The sequence below is a fragment of the Gekko japonicus genome, unplaced genomic scaffold (assembly GCF_001447785.1).
Source record: "Gekko japonicus isolate JY-2015 unplaced genomic scaffold, Gekko_japonicus_V1.1 scaffold276, whole genome shotgun sequence".
Lineage (NCBI taxonomy): Eukaryota > Metazoa > Chordata > Lepidosauria > Squamata > Gekkonidae > Gekko > Gekko japonicus.
In genome coordinates, this window is record NW_015171510.1 from 576,091 (window position 1) to 590,572 (window position 14,482).

The window sequence follows — 14,482 nt, forward strand, 5'->3', positions numbered from 1 at the left end:
CCATGACCAAAACAGAATTATATATAAGGAGAGATATAGGGATAATTCAGTTTCTGACAGTTGTGAGAACTGGTCTGTCCCCTTACCACTTGATATCTATCTCAGTCCTGATCCCTGGCTTCTGCAATTTCACTTGTAACGGCAGTACACTTTTCTCTCAAGAAATAAGGGCTACATACTTGGGTTTTAGGAGGCAGAGGAAGAAAGAAAACAGCGAGTCTAAGGATGTTGAGTTTGGCACTCATTGCAAATTTGAGTGCCAGTACAGAATCTCTTGAGAACATGCAGTCCTATCTACATAGTCCCTGCCATAAGGTCCTTTTGGAGCATGAATTCTCAAATGCAGGCACCAAGGACTTCTGATATGCAGGTACGGAGGCAGAAAGAGAAAGAGAAGTAGTACCACAACTTGAGTGCAAAGGACAGCTGAAGCAGCTTGAGCAAGGAGGAGCAGGAGAATAATTGATGACGTCAAGCTTCCCCCTCTTTTTACTTTGAAGAAAAAAGGATGGCAGGTTATGGGACTGCATTGCCTACTCATTGGTGTCCATGATTACTGGCCCTCCCTATATAAGCCTATGGAGTGCTATTTGCTGTACTTCCTTATGTAGAGAAAGGGGGAAAGTTCTGCAAATCGGCTGAATTATTGATGAAGGATCCATTTCCCACTTGCCCTGAACATTATTGTTTGGTTTCTCTTGCTACAGACGTTTGCCTTTCTTCACTGACTTGTATAGAACGTTTTAACAGAGAATAGGAAAACTCTGTGTCTTGCTCCTGTCCATAAAATGTAAATTGCAAGCTTGTTCATTTCACTTTGCCTCAAGACCGCGCAGGGAAGGGAGATCTAACCTTTCAATCTGCTCTCAGCTTCCCTTGTCAAAAATGTGCTCACCACTTTCTTAGTAGTATTTTAAAGAAAGGGCGGAAATGCACATTTTAAAAAGACACACATTTTATTCTCTATGGTGCTACTAGCACAGCAAGGGCTGACAGCTCCAAACAGCAAAACGGAGTAGAGGTTGAAGGATTAAATCTTCTTGGCATGGCCCTGAGGCAAATTGAGACTGTAATTTGCGTTTTATGCATGGGAAAAGATGCATTATCTTTGGTTTGTTTATTTATTAATTTGCTTCATTTTGCCTTTCTCTCCACTGGGGACCTAAAGCAGCTCACATCGTTATCCTCTCCTTTATTTTGTCCTCAGAACAACCCTTTGAGGTAGGTTAGGCTGAGAGTGTGAGACTGTGACAAAGTCATTCGGCAGGCTTCCACGGCAAAATGGGGATTCAAACTTGGGTCTTCCAGATCCTACACTGGTTCTCTAATTTTAGTTGCTCTATTAAGTTCTGTGGAGAAAGAGAAAGGAACTGTAGTCATAGACAGAAAGTCCTGCGTCCTGGGGCTGACTTGCAGATTCTGATGATGACAAATCTGTTTGAGAATCACCGTTTTTAAGTCTGGCTCTCTTGCAGAATATATCTCCCTTATAAATAAAAGCCGAATGGTGGTGGCACTTCTCTAGAACATTCCACACGCTCCAAAATCTAATCTGTCATTCAGAGGGTCTCCCTATCTACTGGCTGCTTTGCCTGAGTCCTGCCTCCAACATTCTAAACATTTTGCTGTTCCTCCCCTCCCCCATAGCCAGTCAGAATACAGAGGTTATTTGCATATGCAGCCTCATTGGCCTTTGCCTCGGAACACAGAGGTCGTTTACATATGCGACTTGATTGGCTTTTGCCTCTAACATTCTAAACAGTTTCCTGTTCTGAGGTAAAATGTGTCCAATCTTCAGGTGAGGGCTGGAGATCCCTCAGAATTACAACTGCTTTCCAGATGGCAGAGATCAGTTCCCCTGAAGAAAATAGTGGACTCTGTATCCTTATATGCTGCTGAGGTGGCACCCATATGACATCCAATGTGACGTAGCAGTCACGGCTTCAGAGCACGGGAGAGGCTGCAGGTGTGGGGGGTGGAAAGCTGAAGAATGAGGGGGAAATAAAGGTAGGTTGATGATTGGCTGGGAGGGAGATAGGGTTGCCAACTCCAGGTGGGAAATTCCTGGAGATGTGAGGGATGGAGCCTGGAGAGGGTGAGGTTTCAGGAGGCGTGGGACCTCGGACAGGTACAAAGCCATAGACTCCACCCTCCAAACCAACTAGTCCCTTCTGGGGAACCATCGTTGCCAATCTCCAGGTGAGGGCTGGAGATCACTCAAAATTACAACTGTTCTTTAGGCAGCAGAGATCAGTTCCTCTGGAGAAAATGGTCGACTCAGTGTCATTATACCCTGCTGAGGTCGCCACAGCAAATGGACACTGAGTGTCCAAGGCCGGGGCACCCGCCCAGAGCTTCTTTCTAGGGGTCATTGTATTTATTTCCACAATGGGCCCTTTTCCTAGTAGATAAAATATAGAGATTTATGAGATATGGTAGCCAAAGTCATCCTCCCATTGAAATTGCCTATCTTTCGCACAGAGTGACCAGGTACTAAATCTGGGAAGATTTTCCCATTGTGCTTGCTGTGTGTGTATAGATCCCACACTTTGTTTTTTACCAACCATTGCCCTTCTTATTACTTTATAGACCAACAGTACATTTAGCACACTTGCCCATACTTTTCTGTACTAATTATTTGTGACACACACTGTGATGTAAAAACCAGAGAACCAGAAGCCTTTTTCAGTCGGGGGGGTGGGGGTGTCCCTTGACCATGTAGATGTGCTACTCACACTCAGCACAGGTAGCCAGGCAAATGAATATTTGCAGGTTTGCTGCAGAACCCCTTATTAAATTCTCACAGCTCTTGGCCCAACGGAGATCTCTGAAATCCTCAGGTCTTCAAACCTTCTGAACTGAACTGGAAGCAGATGGAGAAATCCTTTAGTTTTATTCATGTATGATCTTTTGTTGCCATTAAGGCCCAACTCTGTCATTTATTCAGTATTGAGTTCCTGGCCATAAATTACTGGGCATCAGTCATGCTTTATCAAACATGCCTTGTAGAAACATCCTTGTGAATCAGTCATGACTATGCCGCTGCAATTTTTCCACTGTTCCCAACACAGTGTCAAAGCAAAATGCATAGTGAAATAAAGAGACGTGTTGTCACTAACATGCTGGGACATGTTAAGTCTTGCGTTGAGCCACATGGGTATCATTCTTTGAAATCTTGTTTCTATTTCCCTTTGAAGATTTATATTCTTTTATGAGTAACTGGTGCTTTGAATCATAATAAATGAAAAGCATTTATTCAGTCTGGTTGATGTATAGGTGCTGCTTTCATTCATGGCATGCCTGGGATATTTTGCTGTCTTGGCAGAAGATCCAGCACCCCACTCATCCTTGGTGGCTAAAAGAAAAGGTTGCATAATATTGTTATGAACTCCCTACTTTTCCAAGTAGTGAAGTCCCAGGGTTGGTTCCCTTTGGAGGAGAGAGCATTGGAATCTTGTGACATTTTTGTAATACGCTATTTGCTTTAACAAGTATACCACACAGATGGAGGTTGAGAGGCACTCAGTCAGGCAACAGATCCACTACTCCACCCCAGATCCCAGAGAGACAAAGATTCTGCATCCCTAAGATGCTTCAGCCAATATCCAGCAGTCTCTGTCTGCCTCTCTCTCTGTTTCTTCTCAATGTTTCTTCTCTCACACAGCTGTCCCGCCCCAGCTGGAAGGGGGTCATTTTCTTTAAGCTCTGATGTCTTCCTAAACCAGACCCATTGGGAAATGATCTCTGTACAGTTAACCTCCACTGAGCAAAACATCACAGTTGTTAAGAAAATTAACATTATTTTATCTTAAGTGCTGGCTGCAGTCTTTTTAGGCAAAAACTAAGATCAGATATCAGCCTCTGCAGTCAGGCATGCTCAAAGCCCATTGGTCTGAACTAGGATAAGCTGGTTAAGTGTGGTTGGATGGTGCAACGAGTGCTTGTAAATGGCTCTGTGTCTATGTGGACGGAAGTCTTGAGTGGAGTGCCACAGGGCTCGGTCCTAGGCCCAGTGTTGTTCAATGTATTTATAAATGACCTGGAGGAAGACATAGAGGGGATGCTTATCAGATTTGCAGATGACATGAAGCTGGGTGGGATTGCTAATTCTGAAGAAGACAGAGTCAGGATTCAAAAGGATCTAGATAGGCTAGAACAGTGGGCTGAGACAAAGAAAATGAATTTCAATAGAGATAAGTGCAAAGTCTTACAGTTAGGTACAAAAAATCAAAGGCACGGATATAGAATGGGAGGGACTTGGCTTGACAGCAGCACATGTGAAAGGGATCTAGGTGTTCTGGTTGATCACAAGCTAAACATGAGCCTGCAGTGTGATGTGACTGCGAAGAAAGCTAATGCAATCTTAGGATGCATTCAGAGCCATTGTGTCCAGATCATGGGAGGTGGTACTTCTGCTCTATTCTGCTATGGTCAGGCCTCACCTGGAGTACTGTGTCCAGTTTTGGGCACCACATTTTAGGAAGGATGTTGACAAGCTCGAGCATGTCCAGAAGAGGGCAACCAGGATGGTGAGAGGGTTGGAATCCAAGTCTTATGAGGAAAGGCTGAAAGAGTTGGGTATGTTTAACCTGAGAAAGAGAAGGCTTAGAGGGGACATGATTGCAGTCTTCAAGTATTTGAAGGGCTGTCATGTGGAAGATGGAGTGGATCTATTCTCTCTTGCAATGGGTGGAAATTACAACGGAGTCGTTACCGGCTAAATATCAGGACAAACTTCCTAACTGTAAGAGTGGTTGAGCAGTGGAACAGACTGCCTTGGGAGGTGGTGGATGCTCCTTCGCTGGACGTTTTCAAGCAGAGGCTGGATGACCATCTTTCGGGTATGTTGTAGGGCTATCTTTCAGCTATGCTCCTGCAGAGTGCGGGAGGTTGGACTAGATGACCTGCAAGGTCCCTTCCAACTCTAACATTCTATTATTCTATGAACAGGCTTAGGTGCATTTAATTCTGCATAGGATCAGCTACACTTTATCCTTCCCAAGTAGACCTCCTTACTGTATTTCTTGTTAGGGCCAGTCCTAGTTTCATTCAGTCTTATTTACATTTTCTTACTATACAGTCCTAAGCAGAGTTATACCTTTCTAAGTCAATTGAAGTCAATCAGCTTAAGATCTCACTGGATCTCACTGGCTCATAAAAACATCCTATTTATGAGCCATTTAATTTTCTGACTCATATGCAGTTGCTTACAGCCTTCATGTTTGAATTCCTAGCTCTGCAAATTTAATACCTAAAACAAATAGACAGATGAGAATTGTTAAAGATAAATTAGAGAGTTAAAGATAAATACTCAGTCCAGTGTTCATAATATTGTGATGTATTGATTTCCTTTTTATAAAGAATAAAAGTAGTGGCCAATTGCTTTTTTAAAGAGTCCCTTTAAAGAACATGAAAAATAGAAACTACCCCTTTTCCTTTGGCGAGAAATATTTGCTTTATATTTGGTACAACCTTCCCCGAAATCCATACTCATTCTGAACAGCTGCAAGGAATCCTTTCGGTGTTCAGAGATAAACTGAAAGGTAAAACAAACATGTAGGAGCCAAACTTCCAATTTGTCCTTTGAAAGTTTACCCTAGATAATTATGCATGCTTGTGTACTTTTTTCTGAAAGACCTTCTCAGTTGTTGCTATCCTCTGATGGTAAAACTCCCTTTATCAATTTTTATGTATTTATTTACGAAATCCATTACCTATTTTATTTCCAGAGCGGTGTATAATATATAAAAACATAAAAGGTGTAAACAAAATATTAAAATTACAATAATAACGCCAAATTTTAAAAAGCAGGACAAGAAGGATCAGGAAGTTATATATGTATTAAATGCCTGCTGGAACAAAAATCTTACCCATTTTCTGTGGAATACCCAGTGAGTTAATCAAAGGAATGGTATTCCAAAACACCAGGGCAGCAATCAAAAAGGTTCAGCGAGGTTAAATAAATTGTTACCTGAATGAGGGGTCCCCTAACTGATCTTAGATCACATTGTGAGATGAATGTTCCTACAAGTCACAGAGCAAAGGGTGACAGCTGGGTATGGATCATGCTGATTTGATAGCATCCCCCTGATATGTATAACATATAGCTCCAGCCTCAGGCTAGTGAAAAAGACAGCAATCCTATAGGTTTCTAAACAAGCATACTGCCCCAGCACAAGAAAGCCGTCAGGACTCAGGAGTGGGTACAGGTAGGCATGATGACAGCCAATGTTCTACTGCTCTTATGTGGATCTGTACAGCATGCTGTAGGCATGGGCAAATTCCAGATGGAGCTAAGAAGGCAAATTCCAGATGGAACTCTACAACCCATCTGCTTCCACAGATCATATGACCTTTTTTTTCTCTCCTCCTGACTGCCTGCATCATGGACTCTTCAATATACCATAAGCTTGATAAGAACAAGATTGTTTCTTCGTGCTACTCTATGACAGCCATGCATGATGTAAAGAGTACTTGAGTGATCAAATCACATCTTGAAACTTGTGTAGGGAACCATGTCAATTTTTGTTTATTTCACTGTAAGAAACATGTCTAGTGTGGCTGGAAAGGGGATGAAATGTGCTGAACTGATCAAGATGGACAGCTACAGTTATTAAGAAAGAAACTGATGAGACATGCTGTCTCAAGAAACCCTGTGCAAGAAATGATAGTCTATAAACGTACCTCACCCTTTATTTGAAAAGCATCTTTACAACGAAGAACAAAAAGTCTGATGGTTAGGTGAAGGGACCTTTACACTATTCAAGCCAGTATGGCCTCAGAATAGTAATGAATTCCACTAGTTATCTATGTCAGTCAAAGCCACCAATACTATTTAGGTCCTGTGAAGTAACCTTCGTTTTAGTTAATACCTCCTGTCAGGAGTGCTTAGTCCAGAGATAGCCAATTTCTATGTTCTCGTGGCCACCCTACACTCCAAATGAAGTACAGAATTTTTCCGTACAACTGAACCTCTCAAAAGTGATCAGGCCCTGTAATAGAATTGCTACCACCTAGGCATAAGAACTGTAGAATAACTGAGCAGTCTTCGTGGCATGGATTGCCATTTAATAGTGACCCTGTACCTGCCCTGGCTCTCTCTGCAATTCACATTCCGCTTCTTGCCAAAACATCTCCAAGCTGTAGGTCAGTGGATGGTACAAGCCACATTGACCCTTCTCTGTACTTCTTTCTTTATCCCAGGTGGAAGGCAATCCAAATATGCCGTGAATGCCTTTGACGTCTTTGACATCGAGACTAGATCATGGACCAAATTTCCCAGCATCCCTAGCAAAAGGGCTTTTTCAAGCTTTTTGTGCACAGAGGACAACATCTTCAGCATTGGGGGACTGCGACAGGGCCGGTTATACCGTCAGCCCAAATTTATGAAGAACGTAGATGTGTTTAACATTGAGCAAGGTGAGTTCTGCTTGGGTCTCTACCTGTTGTCTATTATGCATAATTAAGTACAATAGAGGCAAGATGAAGGAGAGTGTATGTTTTTTTTTTAAGTTGGGGCGACATACAGACTTTGAAATATTCATGAAATCCACCAATGAATGACAACAGTTTGCATGAGTTTATGAAACCTGTGCTGCTCATCTCTGCTGAAAACTCATGAATGGGAAACAGCTCCTGGCACTGCTCATCCATTGGATAGTTGTTATGCTTTCAGAGTGACAAAATCCATGATTTGTAGGTTTTGTTCTAAGTGCAGAGTCAAGCCTTGAACTCTCTCCTAAGCCACCCTGCGGTATAAATAAATTAACAGTAAGAGGAGGACATGGCATTCTGTGAAACCTTTGAAACCAGGTTTCTGATTCAGCCCCCTGAAAGTCCTCTCTTGAAGTATAAGGCAAAGCATTTTTTTCAGCTGCTCCAAGGATATTTCACTCAACATCAGATTAAGCTACGTCTTCTCCTACAGAGTGAGTGCTCTAGCCCCAAATTTATCAGAGTGTCTATGTGTCTGCCCATCCCAACAGCATATGGGATTGGCTCAATTTCCAAATTTTAGAGCTAGCTTTCCATCACCTGAATAGATTGTGCCTAGTGGTTGGATGCTGAAGCTAGCATGCCCTTGTAGTGAAATGCATGCATACAACAAGCCCTCTTGTATTTCCCTGATCTTAGTGTTATTGAAACTCTTGGTTTCTATGAATTAAAAAGCTTCAATAAAGTCACAGAAAATCCTGATTAATGAATGATCTGATTAATTTCAGGAGGCTGGATGAAGATTGAACGGTCTTCCTTTCTGAAGAAGCGGCGAGCAGATTTCATAGCTGGCTACCTGAAAGGAAGAATCATTGTAGCTGGAGGACTAGGTGAGGACAATCCCAGCCCATCTTCTTCAAGTGAAACCACTATAGAGTTTACAGAGTTATATTTCCTCAAAACTACTACTGCTGTACTCAGTGCCCTTCAATAGCTCAGTTGGAGTTGCTTTCCATATGCAATTAAACAGAAACTGCTGTGGTGCTTCAAAGTGGTTTACTGAGGCATGAAAATGTAGACAAAAAAATCCTATCTCTCATTATATATAAAGCTGTTTTGGTGTGAACGCTGCACATGCTCCCACAGCCTTTGGGTCCCTCAGCTGCCACTCTGAAGGACTGCCAATCCCTGGGCTGCATTCCCTCGCTGCGTTGCCTCGCTCCTGCCCACAGAGCCCACGGCCAGTGTATCGGCCTCAGTCTGGGGGGAGCCGGTGAAGGGGATGGACGCTCCGCAAGGGACGGGTGGCCTCAGGCCTCCCCTTCGCCAGGGCGGCGTCCATCCGCTCCCTGTCCTGGTCCCCCCTCGCTTTGCAGTGTGCTGGTAGGGCTCCAGGAGGGGCAGGTGGCAGCGGGCCACAGGGTGCAGTTCAGCCCGGCAGCCAGGGCAAGTGGTTCAGCCCGGCAGCCAGGGCGAGCACCCTCTGGCAAACGGGGGGCCACAGGCCCAATGTCCTGCCCAGGACGAGGCCTGGCCTCCCGCCCACGACAGCACTTGCCTTGCTGGGACTCCCATCCTGCGGCGGCCTGGCACGGGGCTTGGCCGAAGCTGCCGGGAGAGGGGGGAGGATACGGGCGGGCTTCTTTGTGCCACCTTTCCCTCACCCTCTTGGGGGAGCACTTCTCGCCACTGACCTCCCCTTCGGGGCTCCATCTCTCATAAGAACATAAGAGAACATAAGAAAAGCCAATGTTGGATCAGGCCAATGGCCCATCTAGTCCAAAAATACCAGGTGCCATCAGGAGGTCCAGCAGTGGGGCCAGGACACTAGAAGCTCTCCTACTGTTGCCCCCCAATCACCAAGAATACAGATCAGCACTTGCCCCAGACTGAGAGATCTTATCTATACCTTGTGGCTAATAGCCACTGATAGACTTCTGCTCTGGACTTCTCGTTTCTCTTCCTGCCTCTTTCCTCTCACTCATCCCCCACACCTCCCCTGGAGGCTCCCTTGCTCTCTCTGCCGAGCAGATCTCTGCCGAGACGGACAGGGCGATGCCTTGCCATGAAGCCCCTGAAGGATCCCTCCGCCTCCACTTTCTTAACGCCCCCCCCAGCATTTCCCCTTTCCACCTTGCCTCTCCTTTGATCACGCTCTCTCCTCTCCATCCCTCGCTCCACTCTCTGCCTCTGGCCTGCCCAGCCTGTCCCATCTGTCCATCCATTGCCCTCTTCCTCCTACCGCCACCTCCGGCCCCCTGTCATCAGCACACTTACCTGGAAGTCCGACTGAGTGCAATAAAACTTTCAGGTAAGTACGCTGCAATCAGAGCCTTTCCCCCTGCAGTGACTTCTGCGGATCTCCCCTTTCCAGCTCTTCTCTCTCTTGGTTCGGCTGCCTGATTTCTTTCTGTCTCCCTCCCTCCCTCCGATTCTCTCTCTCTTCCGCCCCTCTCCCCCTGTTTGCGAAGTCCGCCTCGCTTGCTTGCATCTGTTGTCTTGCCCCACTCTTTACCGCTCTTTCCTGTCCCTCCCTCCAGCCCTTCCTCCCTCCCCCTTTCTTTCTCTCTGCGCAGTCTCCAGGCCCTCTTTCTAGAGTTCATTGCATTTATTTCCGCAATGGGCCTGATTACTAGTTCCATAATATTCATGAAGTAAATTGAGAAGGAGCTGAGGAATATTGGGGGACAACCTAACATAAAAATGGGAGAACTAAACTAACTAAAGGGTACAAATCCACCATGTCTTCATAAATTAATGTTATATATAAATACAATAGGTAGCCTAAATATTAGAAGTGCGCATCCTATATATATAATTGCCCTATGTATTGGCACTTTCTGACTCTCCTATTGGCTGTGCTGTGCACTCCATCAGCCATTGGCCAGTAAACCGCCACTCAAGCATACTTGCATGCCATTGGCTGGGGGCTGGGTCCAATCTGCTCCCTCACCCACTGACAGCTTGGACATTCCCTGATAGAATAAACTGCCAAAATGGCTGTCTCTCCTGACAAAGACGCTTCTACTTCTGCTTGGCTCCTCTGCCGCAGGCTGGCTACTGAGGTGGGCCACTAGTTGTCAAACCATTCTTTTCTCCTTCTGCTGTGGGGCTAACTTTTCCCTCAGTAGCTGTTGCTAGGCAACCAAACTTGGTTCTGTCAGTAAAAAGGCAAAGGCAGGAGTTCCCTTTGTGGGGAACTCATTGAGGCAAGTCCTGACTAGGGTTACCAGCTCCAGGTTGGGAAATCCTTGGATATTTTGTGGTGGAGTCTATGGAAGCCAGAGTTTGGGGAGGGGAGAGGCCTCAGCTGAACAGAATGCCATAGAGTCCACCCTCCATAGCAGTTATTTTCTTCAGGGGGAGAGAGATCTGTTTTCTGGAGTTCAGCTGTGATGCCCGAAGATCTTCAGGCTCCATCTGGAGGTTGGCTACCCCAGGCATAGCAGTTAGTGCTTCAGAGCAGGGTCTGCCAGACCCAGTTTCCTGCTGTGGATGCTGAGTGGGTGATTTCAGACCAGTCACAGGCTTTCAACCCACCTCACAGGGTTGTTGTGAAGATCAATAGGGGGAGAGGAGAATTATGTAAGCTGCTTTAGTCTCCACTGCGGAGAAAGACTGTACTTTTGCTTTGGGGGAACCATTGCTGCCAATCTCCAGGTGAGGACTGAAGATCACTCAGAATTAAAACTGCTCTCCAGATAGCAGAGATCAGATACCCTGGAGAAAACAGCTGCTTTGCAGGGTGGACTCTGTGTCATTATATCCTGCTGAGGTCGCTTCCCTCGTGCTTGCCCCCACTGCGGAGAAAGACTGTACTTTTCCTAGTTAGAGACTGCAGATGGAGGGGGAGATGGAAAGCTGAAGTCAGAGGGGCAGATAAAGGTCGATTATTGGTTAGCTGGGAAAGACATAGGGCTGCCAACTCTAGGTTTGGAAATTCTGGAAATTTGAGGGTTGGAGCCTTGAGAGGGTGGGGTTTGTGGAGGAGTGGGACCTCAGACAGGTACAGTGCCATAGACTCCACCCTCCAAACCAGCCATTTCCTCCTGGGAAACCATTGCTGCCAATCTCCAGAGGAGGGCTGGAGATGACTTAGAATTACAACTGCTCTGCAGATGGCAGAGATCAGTTCCCCTGGAGAAAATGGTGGACTCTGTGTCATTATACCCTGCTGAGGTGGTGCAGGGTCTGCCAGACCCAGGTTCTTGCTGTGGAAGCTGATTGGGTGATTTCAGACCACTCACAGACTTTCAGCCTAACCTACTTCACAGGATTGTTGTGCAAACCAAAAGGGAGAGAGGAGAATGATGTGAGCTGCTTTGGTTACCACTGTGGAGAAAGACTACTTTTCCTAGGTAGAGGCTACAGGCAGGGGGGAGGAGATGGAAACCTGAAGTCAGAGGGGCAGATAACAGTATGTTGATGTTTAGCTGGGCAGGAAATAGGGTTGCTGCCTCCAAGTTGGGAAATTTTAGGGGTGGAGCCTGGAGACAGTGGGATTTGAGGAGGGGTGGGACCTCAGACAGGTACAATGCCATAGACTCCATCCTCCAAAGTTCCTCCTGGGGAACCATTGCTGCCATTCTCCAGGTGAGGGCTGGAGATCACTCAGAATTAAAACTGCTCTTTAGGTGGCAGAGATCAGTTCACCTGGAGAAAACGGTAGGCTCTGAGTCATTATACCCTGCTGAGGTCACCACAGCAAATTGACACCCAAGGCTAGGGCACCCGCCCAGAGCCTCTTTCTAGACCTTGTTGTATTTATTTCCACAACGGGCCTTATTCCTAGTCAAATAATAAATTCAGAATTCCAGCTATAGTTCTGAAAATGGCCACAACATAAGAGCAAACCACTTTTCTGTGTGCAATGTTCTAACACAAATTTTTCTTTTTTGCTGATCTCTGCAGCTTTCCCTGTCAGTCTAGGCTGTCATGCCTTTCCCTCAAATAATCCAGAGAACTGAAATGATTCTGAGAACCGTTGTTATAATTTTTGGCTATATCACATTTTCTGTGATGTTCTTTGCTGGAAGTCTTATCAGTTACATTGACTTTGAAACTAGTTTAAATGTATAGTGAAGACACATGGTATTGAGTGTTTTTATCTTTGAATGTAGCCAAGTCGGCCAAATCTTTAGATACTTAAATCCTGTCACTGAAGCTGTGAACAGGCAAAACATCTCTTTCTACAAACCTGGAAAGGGCCCCAGGTTTGCAGAAAAATGTGAAATCTAAAAAATATACATTGGGCAGTTTTTAAAAATGGAAATAAAAAAGGGGTGTCTCTAGCTTTAAGCAACTGATTCCCTGGGGCTGCAGTCAGATGTGCCTTTAGATCCAACTTAGCTGTGAATGCCTGATGGGTCTAAAGTGCATGATCAGACAGCTACATTTGGGAAAGGTCCCACAGTTGTCGGCACCCTGTGCTGCCCCACCACAGAAATGGAGTTAAAAGATACCGTGGAAAGTCTGGTCCTAATGCTTGCCAATGGGCCACGGATAGATTTTTCCTAGTTTGATCACTCAAGTGCACACTTGGCACCATTTCCCCCCACTTAGCGATATGTGCATAACTGCATAATCGGTCCATGGAGAACTCCATGGAGAACTCTTCATGCGGGGGTTTGATTCCTCGTTTATGTGCATGCGCACAAAAAGGCACCCCCCCTTTCCCAAACGTGCTGTCTGATCACTCAGTGACAGGGTGTGCCCACAGCAAAATAGGTTATGCTGGATTGTCTGATTGAGCAACTCCATGCCAAATACAAACGGATGAAATAGGAGTCCTTCCTGACCGCACCAAATGGCACGTCTGACCACAGCCTCAGTGTCTGTTGCTGGGCAACCACAGATACTAGGCTGGGTTTCTCTGAGTAAAAGGCAGGGGGAAGGAGCAGGGTCCTTTCCAGGGCTGTTTTGGCCTTTGAGGGAGAACTCATTGGGGCCAGGCCTGACTAGGGAGGACAGCTCCAGGTTAGGAAATTCCTGGAGATTTCACGGTACAGCCTGAGGAGGGCAGGGCTTGGGAAGGCCTCAGCCAGATATAATGCCATAGAGTCCACACACACACACCCCAAGCAGTCATTTTCTCCAGGGGGACAGATCTCTCATCTTGAGTTCAGGTGTAATTCTGGAAGATCTCCAGGTCCCATCTGGAGGTTGACAGCAGTAGGCTAGGAAGCACCGTCTGGGTGACTTGATACCAGCCAACTTGCTGGTAGGCCTGGCTACTTGCTATTGTTCAACAACAGCTACCCTACGAACCAGTGTGGTGTAGCAGAGCTTCAGAGTAGTGTCTGGGAAACCCAGGTTTGAATCCTCATCTTGCTGTGGAAGCTCACTGGGTGATTTTAGACCAGTCACATACTTTAAACCTAACCTACCTCATAGGGTTGTTGTGTGGATAAAAAAGAGGAGAGGAGAATAATGTAAGCTGTTTGGGTCCCCACTGTGAAGAAAGGTGGGGTATAAGTGAAGTAAATAATCTCTCCCTTATAATAATTGAATAGCAACGTTCTATTTCGCAACATTCTAAATTTGGCCTCCTTAGTGTTAGACCGGAAGAACTGCCACTCAGAAGACACTGGCTGGGTTGACTGGCTGCTTTGTGCAGTCCTGCCCAGCGTTCCAAGGTCATTTGCATATGGAAGCTGATTGGACCTCACTCCATTCCACACCTCAAACTCACCCCCCCCCGCAAGGCAAGACAGACAGGCAGATAAAGGTTGGCTGATGGTTGCCAGGAAAGGACATAGGGTTGCCAACTCCAGGTTGGCAACTTCCAGGATATTTTAGGGATGAAGCCTGCTGAGGGTGGGATCTGAGGAGGAGGAGGAAAAGGGGGACCTCAGACAGATACAATGCCATACTGCCCACACTCCAGACAAGCTGTTGCCAGTCTCCAGGTGACAGCTGGAGAGATCTTAAAGCTTTGGTGCTACTTCAAAGTGTTGCAATTTATCAACAGAGTAGTGTTTTGGAAAATCTTTAGGAATTGTTTGGTGCATTTACGATGGGGCTCCTGGGGAACTATTGTTGCCAATCT

The 14,482-nt window shown here is 45.8% G+C and overlaps 1 protein-coding gene across 1 annotated transcript in view; it reads left to right on the forward strand.

Moving 5' to 3' along the window:
- Positions 1-14,482, forward strand: part of KLHDC8A (kelch domain containing 8A) — a 24,424-nt gene that overhangs the window by 4,777 nt on the left and 5,165 nt on the right. Inside the window, exons 3-4 of the mRNA XM_015419343.1 lie at positions 7,204-7,419; positions 8,223-8,324. Of these exons, the coding sequence (XP_015274829.1) occupies positions 7,204-7,419; positions 8,223-8,324 (318 nt within the window). The remainder of the gene's footprint in view (positions 1-7,203; positions 7,420-8,222; positions 8,325-14,482) is intronic.